This window comes from Martes martes, assembly GCF_963455335.1.
Source record: "Martes martes genome assembly, chromosome: 8".
NCBI lineage: Eukaryota > Metazoa > Chordata > Mammalia > Carnivora > Mustelidae > Martes > Martes martes.
In genome coordinates, this window is record NC_137895.1 from 142,175,571 (window position 1) to 142,194,262 (window position 18,692).

Genomic DNA, 18,692 nt, shown 5'->3' on the forward strand with positions numbered 1-18,692 from the left:
AGATGGAGATGGCTGAAAGCCTGAAACTAACAACTGGAGTTTGAAGACTTAGTGCAAACAAGCATGAAAAATAGCTGATTAATTGATATATTAAATATTGAAATATTCTGGACACATTCGATTAAGATGTATTACGTTGAGTGTCACCTGCTCCTTCTAATACGGCGACTAGGAAATTTAAAATTACCTGCGTGCCGCACCGACGGGTGTCATCTGACAGCATTTTGTGCATTTAGCACGGTTAACCCTCCAGCACCCTGCCTCGCTGCCGTGATCCCTGGCCAACGGTATCCACATCACTCGGAAGATTGAGACATGGCAGAGCACCAGCTCCTCCGACCCCAGACGTCCCAGCTCAGATGCTGCATTTTACTTGGGTTCCCAGGTGATCCGCATGCATGAGTCTGAGAAGGTCTGATTTAAGTCACAGTCACAAGACCCCCACGGCCTCCCTGCCCCATCCCACGGATCGGGGATTTTAGGACATACTCTGGAATGATTTCACACCCGAGGAACCTCTGGGGGCCTGGACCCTTCTAGGGTGTGGGGAGCCTGTAGATGGGCCGGAGGAATCCGTAAAATACTAAACTTTTATGCAGCTTATTTTGTGAATCTAGGTGGCTTTTCATGAAAGAATGGCCGCGTCGCCGACACTTGGGAAGTGCCGAGCAGGGCAGATGCCGGGGGTGGGCCCAGCAACGTCCCAGCAAGCTCTCCTGTGATCCTGACGTCCAAAGTCTAGACCACGCGCTGAGGCATGGATGAGGGCTGAGCCGTGCACTGCCTGACGGTCTGGAGGGTGATGCCGGCCTTTGCAGACATCGGTGTCACGGGATGGGTTTGATACAAGATGTGGTCCATGTTCAGCCTAGCATAAGGGGTAAGAAAATGGGTTTTGAAGTCAGACCTAAATTTTTCAAGAAACAATGAAGGTACTTTCAGTGTTTTTCAGGACGGATGAAAGCTTAAATGTTTAAGCGAACGATGAAGACCCTGCCTCCACGGGGAGCTAGTCGCCCACGGGTAAGCTACAGCACAGGGTCACCGCGGGACCCGGCCGTGTTTGCTGGTTTCACCCATTCCCCTCTAGCAAACCAATTTATTAAAGTCAGTTTTTTTAAATACATTTATTAACCAATGTTAACACATTAAATGAATCTATATATTGCTAGTCAGAGCAGCTTACAAAATGCCAGAATGCATCGTAGAACTGGACAGCCACAATGAGTAATTACAATGTGCGTAGTGGCTAAGCTCAACACCTTGATATAGCTTTATGATTCGCAGAAAATTTTTATAATGATTCCTAAAACAATCAGTTGTAATTTTACCTAAAACTTTTACAAAACCAGGCCACAATCTCTTTTTTTTAATTTTGTTTTTTTTTTTTAAACACACAGTTTTCACACTGTAGTAACTTGGAAATGTGCAACCGTGTCAACGGAGACAAAAAAGCCAAAGGAACACGAATCTTACTTTCATGCAGCTATCAGTTAAATAGTACATACTCTGGAATGATTTTACACCAAAAATATTTCCACAATAACTTGCTCTCATAGGGGTGGATCGAAGTTTTAAAACTTGAAAAACAATCAGAGAAGGTAAGCGTTCTCGGTTATAAGGTGTCAGTCAGACCACGGCCCCCCGGCGACGCCGACAGTCACACAGCGATGGGACGAGACGCCCCGTCGCCGCCGGGGAGCAGCCTGTCGACTGACTCGCGTCGGCACCTGGACAGCATCAGGCCCGATGGAGGGTGATTTCACAGAAGACTTCGTTACTTTTCCATCTTTAGAGTGACCCTGACAAACCTGGAGAAAACTTTTTAAAAGGTTTTCCTCCTGATTCTTTCACTTCCATGCTGTGTAATTGCTTTAATAAATATCAAAGGACTAAATAAATATTTACAAATTATTTCTCTAACCTTTAAAAATAACTAAATGATAAATGGGAATTTGACTTGGTCTAAGATCAGTCGTTGAAAAAACAAACGGTGAGATTTTTCCTTTTAAAAAAAGTAATTTAAGTTTTCCTGGCTGAATTTTATATATCTATGTATAAAAAAATCCTTATTCAACTATCGATCCATTCCTATTGGTAATGCTTCTTAATCCAGACATTCCGCAAAATACAGACTTTTTACAAATCACGGCATCTTTAATACAAGAAAATTAACATGCATTATTCTTCATTCTGTGTACAGTGATGGAGTTCATCAGCGGGCAGTGGCCCATTACTACAAACATAACGGCCTCCGTGAAACGCAAGTGCTCTCTTTCCCTTCAGTGTTAATTTACAACGTACGCGGTGACACCAGATAACAGGCGATCAGATGATGCCTGGGGAGGGAAGGGAAGCATTAAAGAAATTTGTATGCCTCATCTGTAATTCCATGGGTGGAGAAAGGTAGTTTTTGGCTTTTTATTTTTTATTTATCTTGTTACAAGCACTCATGTTAGGACAAAGATGAAATGTGCAAACTTTAAAATTTAAATATTCATTTTCTCTAAGATCCAGCTCAGTAAAAGATTACCCCAGTTCCCTGCAATTTTAAACTACAAGATCAAAGCTAATAATTTGTTATAAAAGTTATATATTGAAAAGAAATAATGAAAAACACAATTGGGAAATATTTAAGAAAAAATACGCAGGACTAGCACCTGCCGTGTCAACCCTGTTCCCTAAATTCAATCATATACCCACTGGCATAACCAACAGATAATGCCTTTAAACAGTAAATTAAGCTGAACAAAACCAGCTCAACAAGGTTAAGAAATAAATTTCACATCAAGGTAGTACGTTTTATTTCTGAAACAGTTCTGCAGTTCTTACATTCAGATCTATTTTAAATGTGTCTTTGTTAAACTCGCTTGTATTCACCTGTTGTTTTTTAAAGATCTGTTGTTTAAAGGTTAAAATCTCTGTAAAACCTAAAAATGTTTTAAAATTTGCTGAAAATGCAACAAATTCTCAATTAAAATTTATTTAAAATAATACCCTCCACTGATGTTACTTTTACCCCCTGAAAAACTCCGGAGGAGCATTAACAAAAGATTTAAACTACTGTGCAAAATTTCTTCACGAAAAGTGTTTAAAGGCTGGTGCAAAATGGGAAGCAAATTCTAAACAATTTTGGCTTCTTGGAAACAAAAACCGCTGTGTCTGAGGAGATGCGCGCCGGCGGCCCGGGACACCCGCCTTCATCTTTTCCGGCGACAGGTGCGCTTGTGCTCTGCGTGCCAGTGCTCCTGCTGGCACTTGATGGAGCAGTAGGACGTGTTCCAGCAGCAGTGGTACATGGCCTCCTCCTCACAGTTGTAGCACTGCAGGGGAGAAAGCAGGGCCCTGGTTAGACCGGCAGGCCTCGGAAGCGCTGCTCGCACGCATCGGCGGGGCTCAACCTCCAAGCACGGCCCACAAGGAGACCCGTGTGTGGTGCGCAGCGGGCCGGACAGCAGGCGACGGGGGAGGCCGCGGAGGCTGCGGCACTGGGTCCGTCCCTGGCAAGTGTGGGCATCCCTGGCACACGAACGTCTCACCTCTACTGCTTGCTGCCAGCAGCGTACAAATCTAGAGAGGGTTCTGGAAGGACGGCAGGGCCGGAAGCACCAGGCATCTTGCCCCACGTGGGCAACTGCATCACTCGAGTCTGTCTCCAGGAACTATTTTGGAGAACTAGAGTCTACTGAAGGCTTCCAAGCTCCCAGGGAAGTTGGGGACAGTAAATTCTGATGAATTTGGGTCCATTTGGGCTCTTAGCACAGTAGCAAGTGCCTCCCACCGCCAGCTGCGTGGGGGCAGCTGTGCATATGCTCGGCCAGCTGCACGGAAGTGGCGGCTCAGGAAAGACCTGACAAGTCCTCGGCTTATGCCTCAGACTGAGTCTCAGCACAGAGAGCCTACGACAAAAATGGGCAAACCCGAAAAGGGCGTTGAAAACAAGTTCTAGAGTTACCACACAATTAGACACAAATGTCCAGTGTTCAGCCTCACAAAAAATGGAATGGTAACATTCAAAGAAAAATAAAACTGTCCCTGAGAAGGGCCCAACAGCAGAGGTTATTAAAGACCTTTCACAGCGGTTTTAAAGATGCTCACAGAACTAGAGAGAGATGAGAAAGTTAATGACATGTGAACAAAGTGGAAATTCCATTAAAAAGAAACCAGAAAGAAAATCTGGAGCCGAGAAGTCCATCGACTGAAACGCTGGCTCTCTACAGGCAAATCTGAGCAGAAGACAGGACAGAAGAAAAGTGAGCAGAACCTGAGGGACTGCAGGACACTGTCCACTGAACCCAGATGTATGTTCTGGGACTGTCACAGAAGGACAGAGGACAGGGTAGAGATCATGTGAGGAGATAATGGCTGTAAACCTCTCAATCTGATAGGAGATGTGAACATAAGCACCCAAGATGCCCAAGGAATTCCACGTCAGAGTCAATGAGACACATCTAGACACGTTACCTCCCAACTTCCGAAAGCCCGGGTTAAAAGAGACTCCTGGAAGCCTACGAGGGAAATGGTCAGGCACAGGAGATCATCAGTATGTCACCGCCAGCCCTGTCATCAGAAACTGCAGAAGCAGAAGGCAGGTACCGTCGATGCAGAACCCTAGATTCAGCAGAACTGTCCTCCTCAACGTGACGGATAAACTCTGAAATTCCCAGATACCCCAAAGCTGAGGGACCCTGTGACTTGCCCTGTAAGAAATGCTCCGGGGAGCTGTGCATGGAGAAGCACCTGAACACCAGCCAGCACCTCCGAGTTGTGAAGAGAAACACTGAAGATTATGGCAGAGACGAAACCGAGAGCGAGAACCTGGGAAATCCAATGTTGGCGTTTGGTCAATGTTGTTGATCTTTTCAATCTTTTAGCTAAATGGACTGAGAGGACTCCAATTACTAACATCAGAAATGAAAGTGGGGACCTTACAAATGATTCTACAGAAATACGAAGGAGTTTAAGGAAGTACTATTAACTGTTCCATATTCTAGAAAACTGAAGAAACTAGATAATGGACAAATTCCCAGAAGAATAAAATGTACCAAGACTAACTCAAAGAAATTTAAGCATATTGAATGACTAATAAAAATCTCAATAAAAAGAGCCCTAGACTTGCTAGTTACTCTAGTAAATTCCAGCATATAGTTAAACAAGGTCTAACAGCAATCCTTCCCAAACTTTCCCCAAACGCTGTAGTCTAGGAAACGCCTCCTACCTCATCCTGTGAGGCCAGCATAACCCGCCACACAAAGATACTACGGGAACAAAAGCTGCAGATCAATGGGACAGAATCCTCCACAAAGTACGAGCAAATGGCACTCAGCAACCCAGGAAAAGGGTTCCACTCCAGAACCGTGTACCCCACAGTCCGGTGTACACGAGTGACCCAAGGACGAGAATCCATCCATGTACGAACGAGGAAAAAACCCACACGATCATCTCAGCTGATGTAGACAAAGCGTCCGACAAAATGCAACACACCCTTCGTGATAAAAACCACTCAATGAAACAAGAATAGAAGGAAACTGCCGCGCACAAAGAACCCGGAGCAAACATCACACTCGGTGAAAACCTGGAAGTTTTTCCTCTCAAATCAGGAACGAGGCAAGAACCCACTTTTGCCACTTGTATTGAGCGAAGAATAAAATATGTAGGAAAGAACTTGACCACGGAGGGGGAAAGCCTACACACGGCCACCACAGACACTGCTAAAGCAACTCCAGACACGGACAAATGGAAACACGCCCCGCGTTCGTGGGCCGGAGGACATGCTACTGCTACAACGTCACTGGGACCCGACACCATCCACGCATCCCGTGCCCTCCCTATCAAAAGGGCGACGACACCTCTTTCAGATGCAGAAAACCCACCCCGAAAGTCGTGTGGACTCTCCACGGACCCAAAGAGCCAAAATGACCCCGAAGAAGAACCGCGAGGACTCACACTTCCTCCTTTCAAACCGACCGCACAAAACTGCAGTAACCAAACCGCGTGCTGTTGGCACAGAAACAGACAGACAGACGAGGGGAGGTGGACAGACAGCCCAGAAAGAAACCCTCACAAGACAGCGGAAGGACTGCTGACAACGATGCCAAGACCCCTCGACGGGGACCCCACAGCGTCTTCACCAGACCGAGCTGGGAAAACTGCACGTCCACAGGCGGGGGGGTGGGGGCAGGGGGGCGGCCGGACCCCGCCCCAAGAGCACACACACCGATTAATTCAAAACGGATCAAAGACCTCGACGTAAGGCCCAAAACGATAAAACGCTGGAAGAGACGTAGGTCAGAAGCTTCGTGACACTGGATTTGGCGATGTTTCTTGGATGTGACCGAAGGCACAAGCCTCCAAAGAAAAAACAAAGATTTCCCGCAATCTTACTGTAATTTCAGTAAAGTCAGAAACAGCTGAACTGAATCCTGAGTTTGAATCTTGGGCGTGTGCTAATGACTCATGTGAGTTTGGGCCGAGTTTTTTAACTTCTGCCTCGGTTTCCTCATCTTTAGCTAGTACTTTTCAGCAGCACCCTCCTCTCTGTCAAGGACCCTGACAGGTTCTCACGCGGACCCATCTCGAGGGTAACCATCCCACTGTTTCTCAGCTGTAGCTCATCTTAACATCCGTTTTCCGGCATCTGTCAACCTGTGAACCTTCTGTCCTAAGATGTGATTAAAACAATAGTTTATGCTGGAAATGACAGGATGAACAGTGTTCTCAGGCACTCCGTGTAATCTCATAAGCATCAAATTCCTCATCAAAAACAATGGGGAAATCGAAAGCAGTTTGCTACTGGCATAAAGACAGATGCACAGAGGAAGGGAACAGCAGAGCCCGGAAGTAAATCCGCACCGACACAGTCAGCTAATTTACAACAGAGTGTGGGAAAGGCAGGCTCTTCAGTAAGTGGCAGTGGGAAAACCGGACAGCCTTGGGCGACAGAATGAAACCAGTCCACTTTTGTAGCTCAAACACCAGTTAACTCAAAATGGACTAAGTGAACTCAAATGTAATGTAAGACCTGAGAGCTTAAACTTCTAGAAGAAAATAGGCAGTAAATTCCTTGACATTGGTCCTGGCAATGATTTTCTGGATTTGACACCAAACACAAAAGCAACAAAAGCAAAAAAAAATACAAATGGGACAACATCAAACTAAGCTTCTGCACAGGAAAGAAAATAATAAACTGGAAAGGCAGCCTACGTAATGGGAGAAAGTATCTGCAAACCCTGCATCTGATGTATGTGGTTCACGTCCCAAATAAACGATTCCTACAATTCAACAGAAAACACAACCTGATTTTACAAATGTGCGAAGGGCCCGCACGGTTCTGTCCCCAGAGCAGACCTCCAGAATCACGAAGGGATGTCAGCGTCCCTGACCAGCGCGGCGAGGGATCACGCACACCTGTCGGAACGGCTAAAACCCACAGCACAGGAAATGAGGAATGTGGCGAGGATGCGGACAGAGGGCAGCCCCCGTGCGCTGCTGGTGGGAAGGCGAGCTGGGGCAGCCGCTCCGGACGACAGTGTGGAGGGTCCTCAGAAAGCCGGAAATGGAGCCGCCCTGTAATCCAGCAATCCCACTGCTGGTGTCTGCCCCAAGGAAGCGGAATCAAGACACGGAAACGATACCGGCAGCCCCACGGTCCCTGCGGCGTGTTCACCAGAGCACACGGCCGAAGCGTCCGTGAGCGGTGGCGGACGGGGAAGATGCAGAGCAGACACGCGCCCGGGGGGAGAGGGAAACCCCACTGCGGCCGCGGGCAGGCGATGCGGAGGGCGGTGAGCACCAGGAAAGGAAGCAGCCAGCGCGGCTCGGGTGGCCTCACAGGGGGGAAGGCTACCCCCGCGGCAGCTCCTGCCCCGTCACGGCCTCCTCTGCCCGTTTCTTTGATTCTTCAATAAGCCCACAGGGGTTTCTTCCTGTAAGTCTAGCGCCCACTCTCTGGCTTTCTCTGGTTGTCGCACGAGGACAGAAACACAGACGCAGCGCTGGGGCTGTGTGCCGGTGACGATCTCGGGCACTCGGCTTCCGTACTCATCTGCTTGTCCTACAAGTTCTGAACTTCCCTTTCCTTATCACGGTGTTTACAACGTTCACTTTCCTGAGCGAACATTTGCTGGAGGACAGACCCACTTCAGAAAACGTGGTCCCGTGAACAATCACAAGACGTCTTACCGTACTTCATGAACACCAAGGAACCAAATTATGAGTTTTGGGGAACAAAACGTTTTCCCCAGCAGTTAGCTGAGATGGGGGGACAGGTGTGCTCAGAGCTCCCAGTCTAGGGAAGAGTCACAAACACGACACCAAGAAAAAGGAACCAAGTGTCAGATTCTAAGAGGAGTTGGACCCAGTGAACGTCCCCGTCAGAAATCAAGTCGAGGGACAAGAACTTGGTGTGTCAATGTCACGCAGCAAAACCAAACACGTGCTGTCGTGATGCGGGCACTAAGCGTGTCAGGACTGGGCCATCACTGGCAGGAGTCAGCGGGCAGACGCCAGGGCACGGGCCGTGCAGGGACGGCAAAGTCCCACCCAGCAGACACGCTGAGCACGTCCTGAAGGCTGCCGTCCGCAGCAGCGCGATCCTGTCAACACTCCTGAGGTGGACGCGCGCACAGAGACGACTCCCGGTGAAAACGTAAACCTTCCTCCCGGCCAACGGTCTGACCTTCCGTCTCACTCCGGGATGAACCCCCCGACGGCACAAGGTCTGTCTGAGCGCATTTTCCCCACAGCACTTCCGCGTCCGCCCACGGGGGCACGTTCACGCCGCGGACCGCGAGGCCACGGGGCTACTTACCCACTGCTTCTTCTTGGTCTGCGAAATGAGCTGTTTGTGCTGCGTCGCCAGCTTCTTGATCTCCTCCACAAACTCCTCTTTACACTTTTCCTTCACCTGCTTACATTTCCTGTCCATCTCGCCCTGCATATTGGCCACCGCTTTATTGACCGCCTGTCGCTTCTCTTCTTCCATTTCCGAGCGCAGCTGGAACGAGAGCGGCAGCCCGTGACCGGCCCGCCCAGAACCCGCGCCCAGGTTGTGCTGAGCCGCGGTCCTCCCCGCTCTGCTCCCGGGAGCACGAAGGGCTCCAGGACCACGTCCCCACGCTCCCGCCGGGAGGGGTGGTCCCCGGGAGAGGGCTCCTGTCCCGCGCAGCCCCCGGAGGCCGCTTTACCTTCTCCAGAGCTTCCCGCACGACCCTCTCGGTCTCCCGCTTGTGGTCGGACTTCATGCGGTCCTTGAAGTCGTTGAAGATCTTGGTGTACTTGTCGTGGCACACGCTCTGGCACAGCCCGTCACCGCTGGTCTGCGTGCTTCGGTGCAGCATACGTGGGGAGGAGGCACTTAACTTCTTGGTCTGAGTGGACACAGACACCTTTTCGATCGGCTGAGGCATCGTGGGGATCTCCTGGCTGGAACTCACGGCTTCCGTCTCCGGCTCCGGCTCCTGCAGGACAAGGACAGTGCACGTGGGACAGGCCGCCGCCCGCCCGCCGGTCCAAGAGCAAGCCCGGTCAGACCGGCACGGCGGTGAGGGGCCACCATCACAGCCCTGTCATCAGGACGGTAAACTCTGTACTTTACCCCGGCTAACCCAACAAAACCCCTCAAAACTTCTAAGCAATTAATAGCCAAGATAATTCCAAACAGAAGCTTTAGAACTTTGTGGCAAACACACACTATGGTCTTTTCTTCTCAGACTAAATAAAAATATCCTGTAAGATATAAAGCCGTTACCAGCTCAGAGTCACTGCTACGGATTAGGCTCATTAACAGACACCCCAGAATTCCGAACCACAAACACGTCATTCTGAGCGTCCGAGCTTGGACTCCCCCAGGTTTGAACGCCGACGTGAGGGAAGGCTGGGGCCGGCGCGGAGCCAACGCCGGAGCAGACGCAGCCTGTGCTGCGCACGTGCTCTTCCCGGGACGCGGGTGGACAGAGGACAGGCTCCCTGACAGCGGTGTTCGTGAGCGCCACCGGGGCACACTGTCGTGACCGACGTGTGGGACACGTATTCGGGGCCGTGCCGCCGGGACGATGCAATGCGGCCACTTACTTCCTTCTTGGGCTCCACACTTTGATTGCGTCGTCCCTTCTTTGCTCTCGGTTCTTGTGTGACCTTCAGCTGTGGGCATCAAAAGAGGAACAGCCTGTTACTCCAGACAGTACGACTCCCTGGTCATGGGCCCACGGGTAAGACGCGAGTCACCGGCTCCCGTGCGCACTCTGCTCCCTTCAACCTTGCGGCCCCCACACCCGGAGCTCCCCGGGGGTGGGCGGGAATGCTGGACTCCCGCACCGGCCGGGTCGCTGGCTGCGTCGGGCCCAGGGCTGCGGGAGGCCTGGGAGGGCCAACGCCTCTGCTGAGCGCTCGGCCCCGCCATCTGTGCGGCAGGGAGGAGCGCGAACATGCGCTCGTCCCCCGCGATCGACAGGCTGCCGCTCGCGGGGACCCCCACCTGCTCGTTACTGGTGGAGGAGATGCTGGACTCCGCTTCCTCCTCCCCCCGGTCCTCGTTCTTGGACTTCCAGAACCTTCCCTCGCGGAGAAAGCGCTGGTGCAGCTCCAGCTCGTCGCACGCCCTCTTCCAGCCCATGCTGCGCTTCACGTGCAGCCGGTGGACGTTCACGGTGATGTCCTGGATGTTCTCCGACGGGATCCAGGCCCTGCGAGGAGCACCAGAGCATGGTTAGAAACTTCCAGAACGCCCCTACACTCCACCCATGCAAAGCAGGCCCCGGGGCGGCTGCACGCCCTGCGGCCGTGGGTGAGACCTGCTGTCCAAGCGGACGACGCGCGCCCAGCGCCGCCCTGGCTTCCCTCAGCCAGGCCGGCGGCCGCAGCTCCTGCCCGGCACGGAAGGCACCCACACCCGGCTCGGGCAGACGAGAGCCGCGGGCCGTGAGCCCGCACGCACCGCACATACAACGCGAGGGCGTCCGAGTCCGGCTCTCCGCCACGTGCCGCTTCCAGCACATCCGTATTCGCTTCGCAGACCATCACTAACGCTGCAGCGTTCGGCCAAGGACTCAGATACAAAAATAAGCGTCTCTGAACGACGTTCATACTGACCCGAAGTTACCGGACAAAAACCATATGCAGTTCTGGGAAGAGGCCGGAGCTCAGGAACAGCTTCCCGGGCGCCCACACAGCGACTGCACTTCCCCGTGTGCCCACGAAGGCACCACGACACGCCGCACGAAGGGTGGGTCCTGAGCACATGATCCTGCCGTGTCTGGGGACAGAGCTGCTGTGCAGACGGGCGAGGGAAGCCGTCACCACAGGGGCGGACTGGGTGGCACCGGCACATGCGGAGCCTCTGTCCAGAAGGGACCGTGTCCCAGGTGAGAAGCGACGTGCGATGCGACGTGTGGCCAAGGGAACACATGCACCACAGCAAGGGAGGCGTTCCCAGCAGAGGGGATGGCACGCATGAGACAGAAAGCGGCAAGGTGCACGAGACTCTCTGCAGCCTCCAGTCCAAGTGTGCAAGTGGCACCTCAAACACACAGATCTGTGCTTCGCGTCTTCTGCGTCACTGCACGCGGTCAGCTGCCACTGCTGGCCGAGGGCGACGGGGGACCCCGGCCTGAGGACTGAAGAGACCGAGGGAGTCACGGCACGTGGGCCTCAGCCACGAGTGCAGATGTCCGCGTTGCAGCACAGGCCCTGTGCTCTGCAGTGTCCACACGTGGTCCTCACGTCCCAGGCCGGCGGCTGGACCCGTGGGACTGGAGTGGCCATGGCGTCCCACCTGACGGACACGCTTCCATTAGCCACCCACTGAAGCGGACGACGGCTACGACCCCAGGCTCCCCTGCGAGGAGCGGAGGAGACCGGGCTTGCGGGGGAGCAGCCGCCCTTACTCTTGAGGTCAGCAGCGCTGGCTGGGCGCGCAGGACGCACTGGGCAGTAATGCACGGTCACCTTCTACAAGCCGTGCTTCTGAGACAGATTTCCGGGCCTGGCCGTGGGGACGGCCTGGGGTGAATCTCTGACCTACCAGGGTACTTTTTCGACTTCAATCACATCTGTTTACCCTTTGGACATAATAAAATCGATTCACATCAGCTCTTAACACGAGACGTAACCGTCTCCGTGTGGTTCAGACGGGCATTCCTGTTCTCTCAGGACCCCTCCGTGACTGGGAACAGCACGTTCCACGACTGAAGAGGACCGTGGGTTATGCGATGCGAGCTACCAAAAACACCCTGCGACGTACGGTGAGTCTAATACAAGAGAATCTGATTTGGCGGAATCTGCGCATCTGTCGATCCTCAACGCTCTGAACATACTCATTCCCTGATGGCTCGGTGGTCTGTTGGCAAAGGAGCTCGAAATCACGTGCTTCCCTGCCCGTGACTCCCAGCGGGCTCCAGGCATCCGCAGGGGAGAGGCAGCCTTGCTGGCGTACCCAGACCTCGCCCACTCCTTCTCCCTCGAGAAGGCAGCCTTGCAAATCCCGGAAGCACCATGCTGCCACGGAGCCTTCCCTCCCAGAGGAAGACCACTTGCTCAGGGTCTGGGGAGGGGCCGTGCGTCCTGTACCGAGGACACAGAAGGGACGAGTCCAAGACCATTTATTTGTGTAAGATTTTCTCTCCCACCAGAACGGACAGGATGACCTGGCGAAAGTATTAGCAGTGACGCTGGTGAGAGTGCAGACGTACTCAGGCCCACTGAGATGGTCACTTAAAAGTGGTCACTGTCAGAATGGCACGAATGAGAACCTGCGGATCGAGGCCTTTACCAGCCGTCTCCTCTGGGTGTGTGAACACGCTGCTTCATGAGAACTGGTGATCGATACTGCATCAGGTTCATTTTTTGATCAATCAAGTATTCTAATAAGACACAGTGTAACTTTTAAGGTACGTCCTCATCATTTAAGCATTGTGTTGGGCACCCAGTAATGAGCAGAAAGGGAAGCGGATCCCAGATTTCCTGTGAGGCTGTGGGTCTTCAGGGGCTGAGCCGTGGATGGCAGGGTCTGTCCCTTGTAGGGCCTCACACGAGATCCGCAGGGAGTACAAGTAACACACAGAGTGTGTTGTCAGATTGGCTGTTCTCCGCCAAGTGTCTGGGTGAGTCAGAAGTTAGACATGAATTTCTGACCATGGGGGGGTTGGCACCCCCAACGTCACTCTTGTTTGACGGCTAACTGTATTTTCCACAACGACGTCCTCAGAGCCCCATCTGTCCAAAATTGTTTCGATTAAATCTTCCAGTAAATAATAAATTCAGGAGAAAAAAAGTCTGGCAATGTAATGTTACATTGTAATTCTCTCTTCAGAACCCAAACAGATTAGCTCACATGTTCTTTTAAAATACGATCTGCATAATAGACTAAATGACAGAAAAATACGATTCATGGTTGAAGATTGCATAGGGCTGTCTGAACGTGGATGAAAAACTGTAAAAGACACACTAACCAGTTTGAGCATTTTACCAAACACCCGAATTCCTGGTTTTTCTACGTTAACGGTATCTGACGTCACATGGATTCCTGAGGTAACGCAGACCTTTAGGACATCCCTGCTGTGCACGACCCACTAAGCTTGGGTGACTGCGTCCGAAGGTTTCATTGACCCTTTTGAGACGGGTCTTACTGCAGCCCTCACTGCGGGTGACCAGACAACGGGTCCGCGCTGGGAGGCCAAGAGCTGAGCCGGACACTGTCCTCCGTGTCCCTCCTCACGTGCACTGCCGGCTGCCTGTGCTGACGGCAGATGGGACACGCCGGGTGGGAGGCCAGAGAACAACGAAACCAGCACAGCTCACACATCCCCTCTGCATTACTGAGGTCTCCTGCCCTGAGTGTCTGCGAAGCGCACGTCTGTCTGTGAAGGGACAGAACTACGCTTTTGGAAACTCACTGCAGGTTTCTTGCCACGAAACTTTCCTCTTTTTTTGCTTGTTATTTCTTTTTAATTTTTTAAATTCTTTATTTAAATTCCAGTAAAAATTCTTGCCACTGAATCTCTATTTAAATTAAATGAAAACGACAGAGAGAAACGCTGCCCCTTGCCGTGTGTCTTCCCACAGTGGTGACAACGGCGCAAACCCTGCGGGTCAGGCCCACAGACGGCCCTGCAGACTCGCAAAGGCCTCCAGACCATGTCACGGACGTGGCGCCTTCCCTGCGGCTGCGTGCTGAGAACGCCGGTCAGCGTCCAGTCAGCCCCGCGAGTGACAGCGTCGCTCAGAACGACACTTCAGTCCTCGATAAATGTTTAGGACTTAACATCACAGTGAAGGAAGCAGCTATGATTTCATAGTAGAGTTCACAGTCTTTGTATGAAATAACGTGCAAAACGAGGTTTACGGTAACAAAAACAGTTCTCACTGTGGGGACACACATGATCTCGCACGACAAAATGCCACCACTCAGGCTTTGGTATACACATCTCCCTTGCAACAGGGGCCTGAAAGTCTGGGTTGGAAACGAGGTCTGGGAGCGACATGTGTGTAATTTGGACACAGCTTCCTGGATCACAGCGTCCACACGGCCTCCGGCTCCCAAGTCAATGACTTCTGTGTGTGGCTCTGAACGGAGCCTGGGGAAGATGACGGAGACCACGTCCTGTCATCCCAAACCACGGAGCGGCCGTGCTCTAGGAGTCCTCCCAAACCCCTGCCTCACCCCTGTCCCACCACGTCAGGCACGAACCACTACCATGTCACTTCACAAGCCCAAAAGAAACCAAGACCAAAAAAAACCAAACCAACCAACCAACCAACCCGGAAGGTAAAAACGACAAAGCCGTTAGTGATTTCCTGTTCTGGGTAGTAGGTTTCCTGGTTTTATTAACTTCTCTCCCCTGTACTTACGTATCCTACTGAATTTTCCAAAGGAAAGACAATTAGCCAGAATAAATCAATGCATAACAAAAGGAAAAAAAACCATGGATAACAATGGGAAAAAAAAAGAAAAAAAAAGTGACGTGTGATTTGTTTCTCTAAATTAGAGTAAGTTCCTGCCTGTTTCTGACAGAGGGGCCCTCCGAACGCCACGGCCCACCTGGTGGGCACCGGGGTCACTGGGCGGTCAGTGGTGATGGCACGGGCCACGCTCACCTTTGGTGGTGGTGACCGAAGAAGCGGACGTCCACCTGGTTGTCCTCCTTCTGCAGGACCTTGGCGGGCCAGAACCCAAAGCCTTTCATCTTGGCCCAAACAAGTTCATGATTAGGGATCTGGAAATAAAATGTTTTACCGGGTCACGTTATTTTTAAAGTATTAAATAGAAGCCCATTGTTAATAATGAGCAATCTAGTAAGTAGAGTCCACTATCTTGAAAATATTTTAACTCCTAAAAACATAGAAGTTTTTCTCAGATTGGTTCTGCCTTCAAGAAAATTACCAAAAAATTGCAACCTACATAAAGCAGTGATACAGAGACTCAGCTCTCCGAACAGACAGGCTTCAGCACGCAGGGGCGAGGCGGTCCCCGCGGCCAGCAGAGGCATGTGCGGAACGTGGCAAATGCCCTGTCCTCACTGCCGGGAGCTGCACACCAACACCTGGAGCCAGTCATGAAGGGGAGTGGGAGGCCCTGGCCAGGCTAACCAGGTCAGAGAGATGCCCACGGGCCTGGGAGGCACAGTGAGGTCAAGAGGCAGCCACGGGCGCCCAGGGCCTGGGTGCTGCCCCTCCAGTCCCGGAGAGAGAGCACCCTTCCTGAGATAGCGTCATCCCAGGGGACAGCACACAGCCACAAGCACACACAAAACCTTATCCTTCTTGTGAAAGAATGAGGGGAAAGGCAGAAATTCACTCTGTTAGATATTAAGGGACCCAGAGTTTGTTCTTAAGTTCCTCATTTTAAAGTCAGAGATGGATAATGATGCCAAGTTGTTAACCCTGTGTTTCAGGTTTCGTAATCATCAAAACCATATATACTATATACAAAGAAAAATATCTAGGAAGGACTGTAATCCTTGAGCAAACTGGAAATAAATTCCTTAGAATAGTACATCACACACTTAAGAGGTAAAAAACAGAAAATCACAAAATTTCACATACACAAGGATAGCAGAACCAATTGTCAGGACGAGCATTTGACAGATAGAAGCAGTTCTTGCAAAGCTGTAGTTCGTCCAGCTAGAAAAGAAAAGCAACTATTTTAGCCCGCGTAAAACATGAACATCCAACTGTGTAAAACGTCCGTGTAAATTAACAAACATTCTCTTACATGCATTGTCAGGCTTGAAGTTTCTAAGTTTAACCATTTCATTTTTCAGTAAACACTGGGAGAGCGGCCACTCTCCCGTGCACACCACCTGCGTGTCTGACCTCCGCGCTCAGCCGGGCCCTGCATCCCACCGGTCAGCACTCACGCGACATGCTGTGTCCTCGCACGGGCCCCGCCGGCCAGCCCCCGTTCGATGCCCAGGACCAGCAACAGCAGTGCGTGCACCGCCTCGTGCCTCACCCTCTGCGTCAGCCCCCATGAGCCTTCCTAACGCTCTTTCACGACTCATTTAGAAACGTATTTTGTCTGTTTCTGTTTTGAGTTTTTCTTCAGAGTATAGCCCCATGAGCAGAAAGCAGTACCTCGGCCACCACTTTATCCCTAAAATACTGCACAGCACAGAGCAGACACTCAATAAATATTTACTGAATGGGAGAAAAAACAAAGGCCAAACTTGAAATCAAGAAAAAAGAGTTTTTATATAAATTAAGATAATTTTGCAAGATTTAGTATGGTTTCACATGAGTGTATCAGATCAAAAGGATGTTCCCTAATATATATTTCATTTATTGACTGAATAAACTGTGTTTATTCAACAGTTTACTGTAGAAACTTTGTTGTTTGGGTTTTTTTGCCTGTGAAATCTATCTCGGAACTCAAACATGTATCTTTCATTCAAAGAGGCAACGTTCCTGCAGTGAAGGAAACAGTCAACAAAACGAAAAGGCAACCTAGTGAGTGGGAGAAGATACCTACAAATGATAGATCCAATAAGGGGTTAATATCCAAAATATGTAAAGAACGACCACACCTAAAAACCAAAAAAAAAATTTTTTTTTCAATTAAAAATGAACAGGAACTAAACAGACATTTTCCCAAAGATGACACGCAGACGGCCAAGAGACACATGAGGAGACGCAATGTCACTGGTCATCGGGGAAATACAGATCAGAACTACACTGAGCTGTCACTCACACCTGTCCAATGGCTAGAACCAACAACCAAGGAAAGAGGATGCAGAGAAAGGGGAACCTCGGGCACCGCTGGTGGGAGCAGGCTGGGCGGCCACTGTGGAGAACAGTACAGAGGATCCTTAAAAAGTTAAAAACAGAGCTGCCCCGTGACCCAGGAGTCCCACTACTGGGTGTCTGTCCAAAGGAAACCAACCGCTAAGCTGCAGGGATGCGTGCTTCCCCGAGTTCCCTGCGGCATCATCTGCAACAATCGCGACACAGGCCGCCCGAGTGTCCGCGGACTGACGACTGGATGGACAGGGGGCGGGGGCCTATCCTTCTCAAACTATTCCACACAACAGAAAATGAGGGAAAACTCCCAAACTTACTCTATGAGACCCTGATATGAAAACCAAATAGACTCCACGGAAGAAGAGAATTATAGGCCAATATCGCTAATGAACACAGACGTGGAAATTCTCAATAAAATATTAGCAAATCAAATCCAACAATACATTAATCATTCAACACAATCAAATGGGATTAATTCCTGGCTGCAAGCGTGGTTCAATATTCACAAATCAATCAACATGATTTACCACATTAATGAAAGAAAGGATAAAAACCACATGATCATTTCCGTAGATGCAGACAAAGTACAACATCCAATCATGATAAAAACCCCCCAATAAAGTAGGTACAGAGGGAAAATACCTCGATATATAATAAAGCCCATCTACAAAAAACCCACAGCATCTTCAACGGGGAAGAAGTGAGAGCCTTTCCTGTATGGTCAGCAACACAAGAAAGATGTCTGCTCTCACCACTGTTACTTACGACAGCACTGGAAGTCCTGGCCTCAGCAGTCAGACAACAGAGAGAACTAAAAGTCGGCCAGGGGTGCCTGAGTGGCTCCGTCGGTTTAGTGTCTGCCTTCGGCTCAGGTCCTGATCCCAGCGTCCTGGGATCGAGCCCCCCGTCAGGCGCTCTCTTTCTCCACTCCACCTGCACTCTCTCACTGCCTCTGTCTCTCTAATAATTAAATCAAATCTTAAAGAAGGAAGGAATGAAGGTCATCCAAATCGGCAAGGAAGAAGTCAAAACTTCCATTATTTTCAGATAATGGCTCATACCTTAAACTGGAAAGATTCCACCAAAAAACTGTTAGAACTGATAAATTCAGTAAAGTCACAGGTTACAAAATCAATGTACAGAAATCTGTTGTGTATCTATACACCAATAATGGAGCAACACAAAGAGAAATTAAAGAATCAATCCCATTCGGTACTGCACCAAAAGCAGGTAAGATACTGGGAAGAAGCCTGACCAAACACGAGAAAGACGTGCACACTCTGCAAACCGTGAAACACTGATGAGAGAAACTGAAGATGACGTGAAGAAATGGAAAGGCGTCCCATGTTCATGGACTGAAAGAACAGATGTTGTGAAAGTGCCTGTAAGACCCAAAGCAGTCTGCACGTCGAATGTAATCCCTATCAAAATACCAACAGCATTTTTCACAGAGCTAGAAC

At 50.4% G+C, this 18,692-nt stretch overlaps 1 protein-coding gene across 9 annotated transcripts in view; it reads right to left on the bottom strand.

The window, feature by feature from the left end:
- Window positions 1–1,118: 1,118 nt before the first annotated feature.
- ZMYND11 (zinc finger MYND-type containing 11) overlaps window positions 1,119–18,692 on the bottom strand; it is a 125,250-nt gene continuing 107,676 nt past the window's right edge. For all 9 annotated transcript variants that reach the window (XM_080810394.1, XM_080810390.1, XM_080810393.1 and 6 more), the window contains 7 exons: window positions 16,039–16,116; window positions 15,091–15,209; window positions 10,475–10,682; window positions 10,072–10,140; window positions 9,186–9,458; window positions 8,810–8,995; window positions 1,119–3,323 (listed from right to left, as the gene is read on the bottom strand). In XM_080810394.1, the coding sequence (XP_080666520.1) occupies window positions 3,201–3,323; window positions 8,810–8,995; window positions 9,186–9,458; window positions 10,072–10,140; window positions 10,475–10,682; window positions 15,091–15,209; window positions 16,039–16,116 (1,056 nt within the window). In that variant the 3' untranslated portion in view covers window positions 1,119–3,200. The remainder of the gene's footprint in view (window positions 3,324–8,809; window positions 8,996–9,185; window positions 9,459–10,071; window positions 10,141–10,474; window positions 10,683–15,090; window positions 15,210–16,038; window positions 16,117–18,692) is intronic.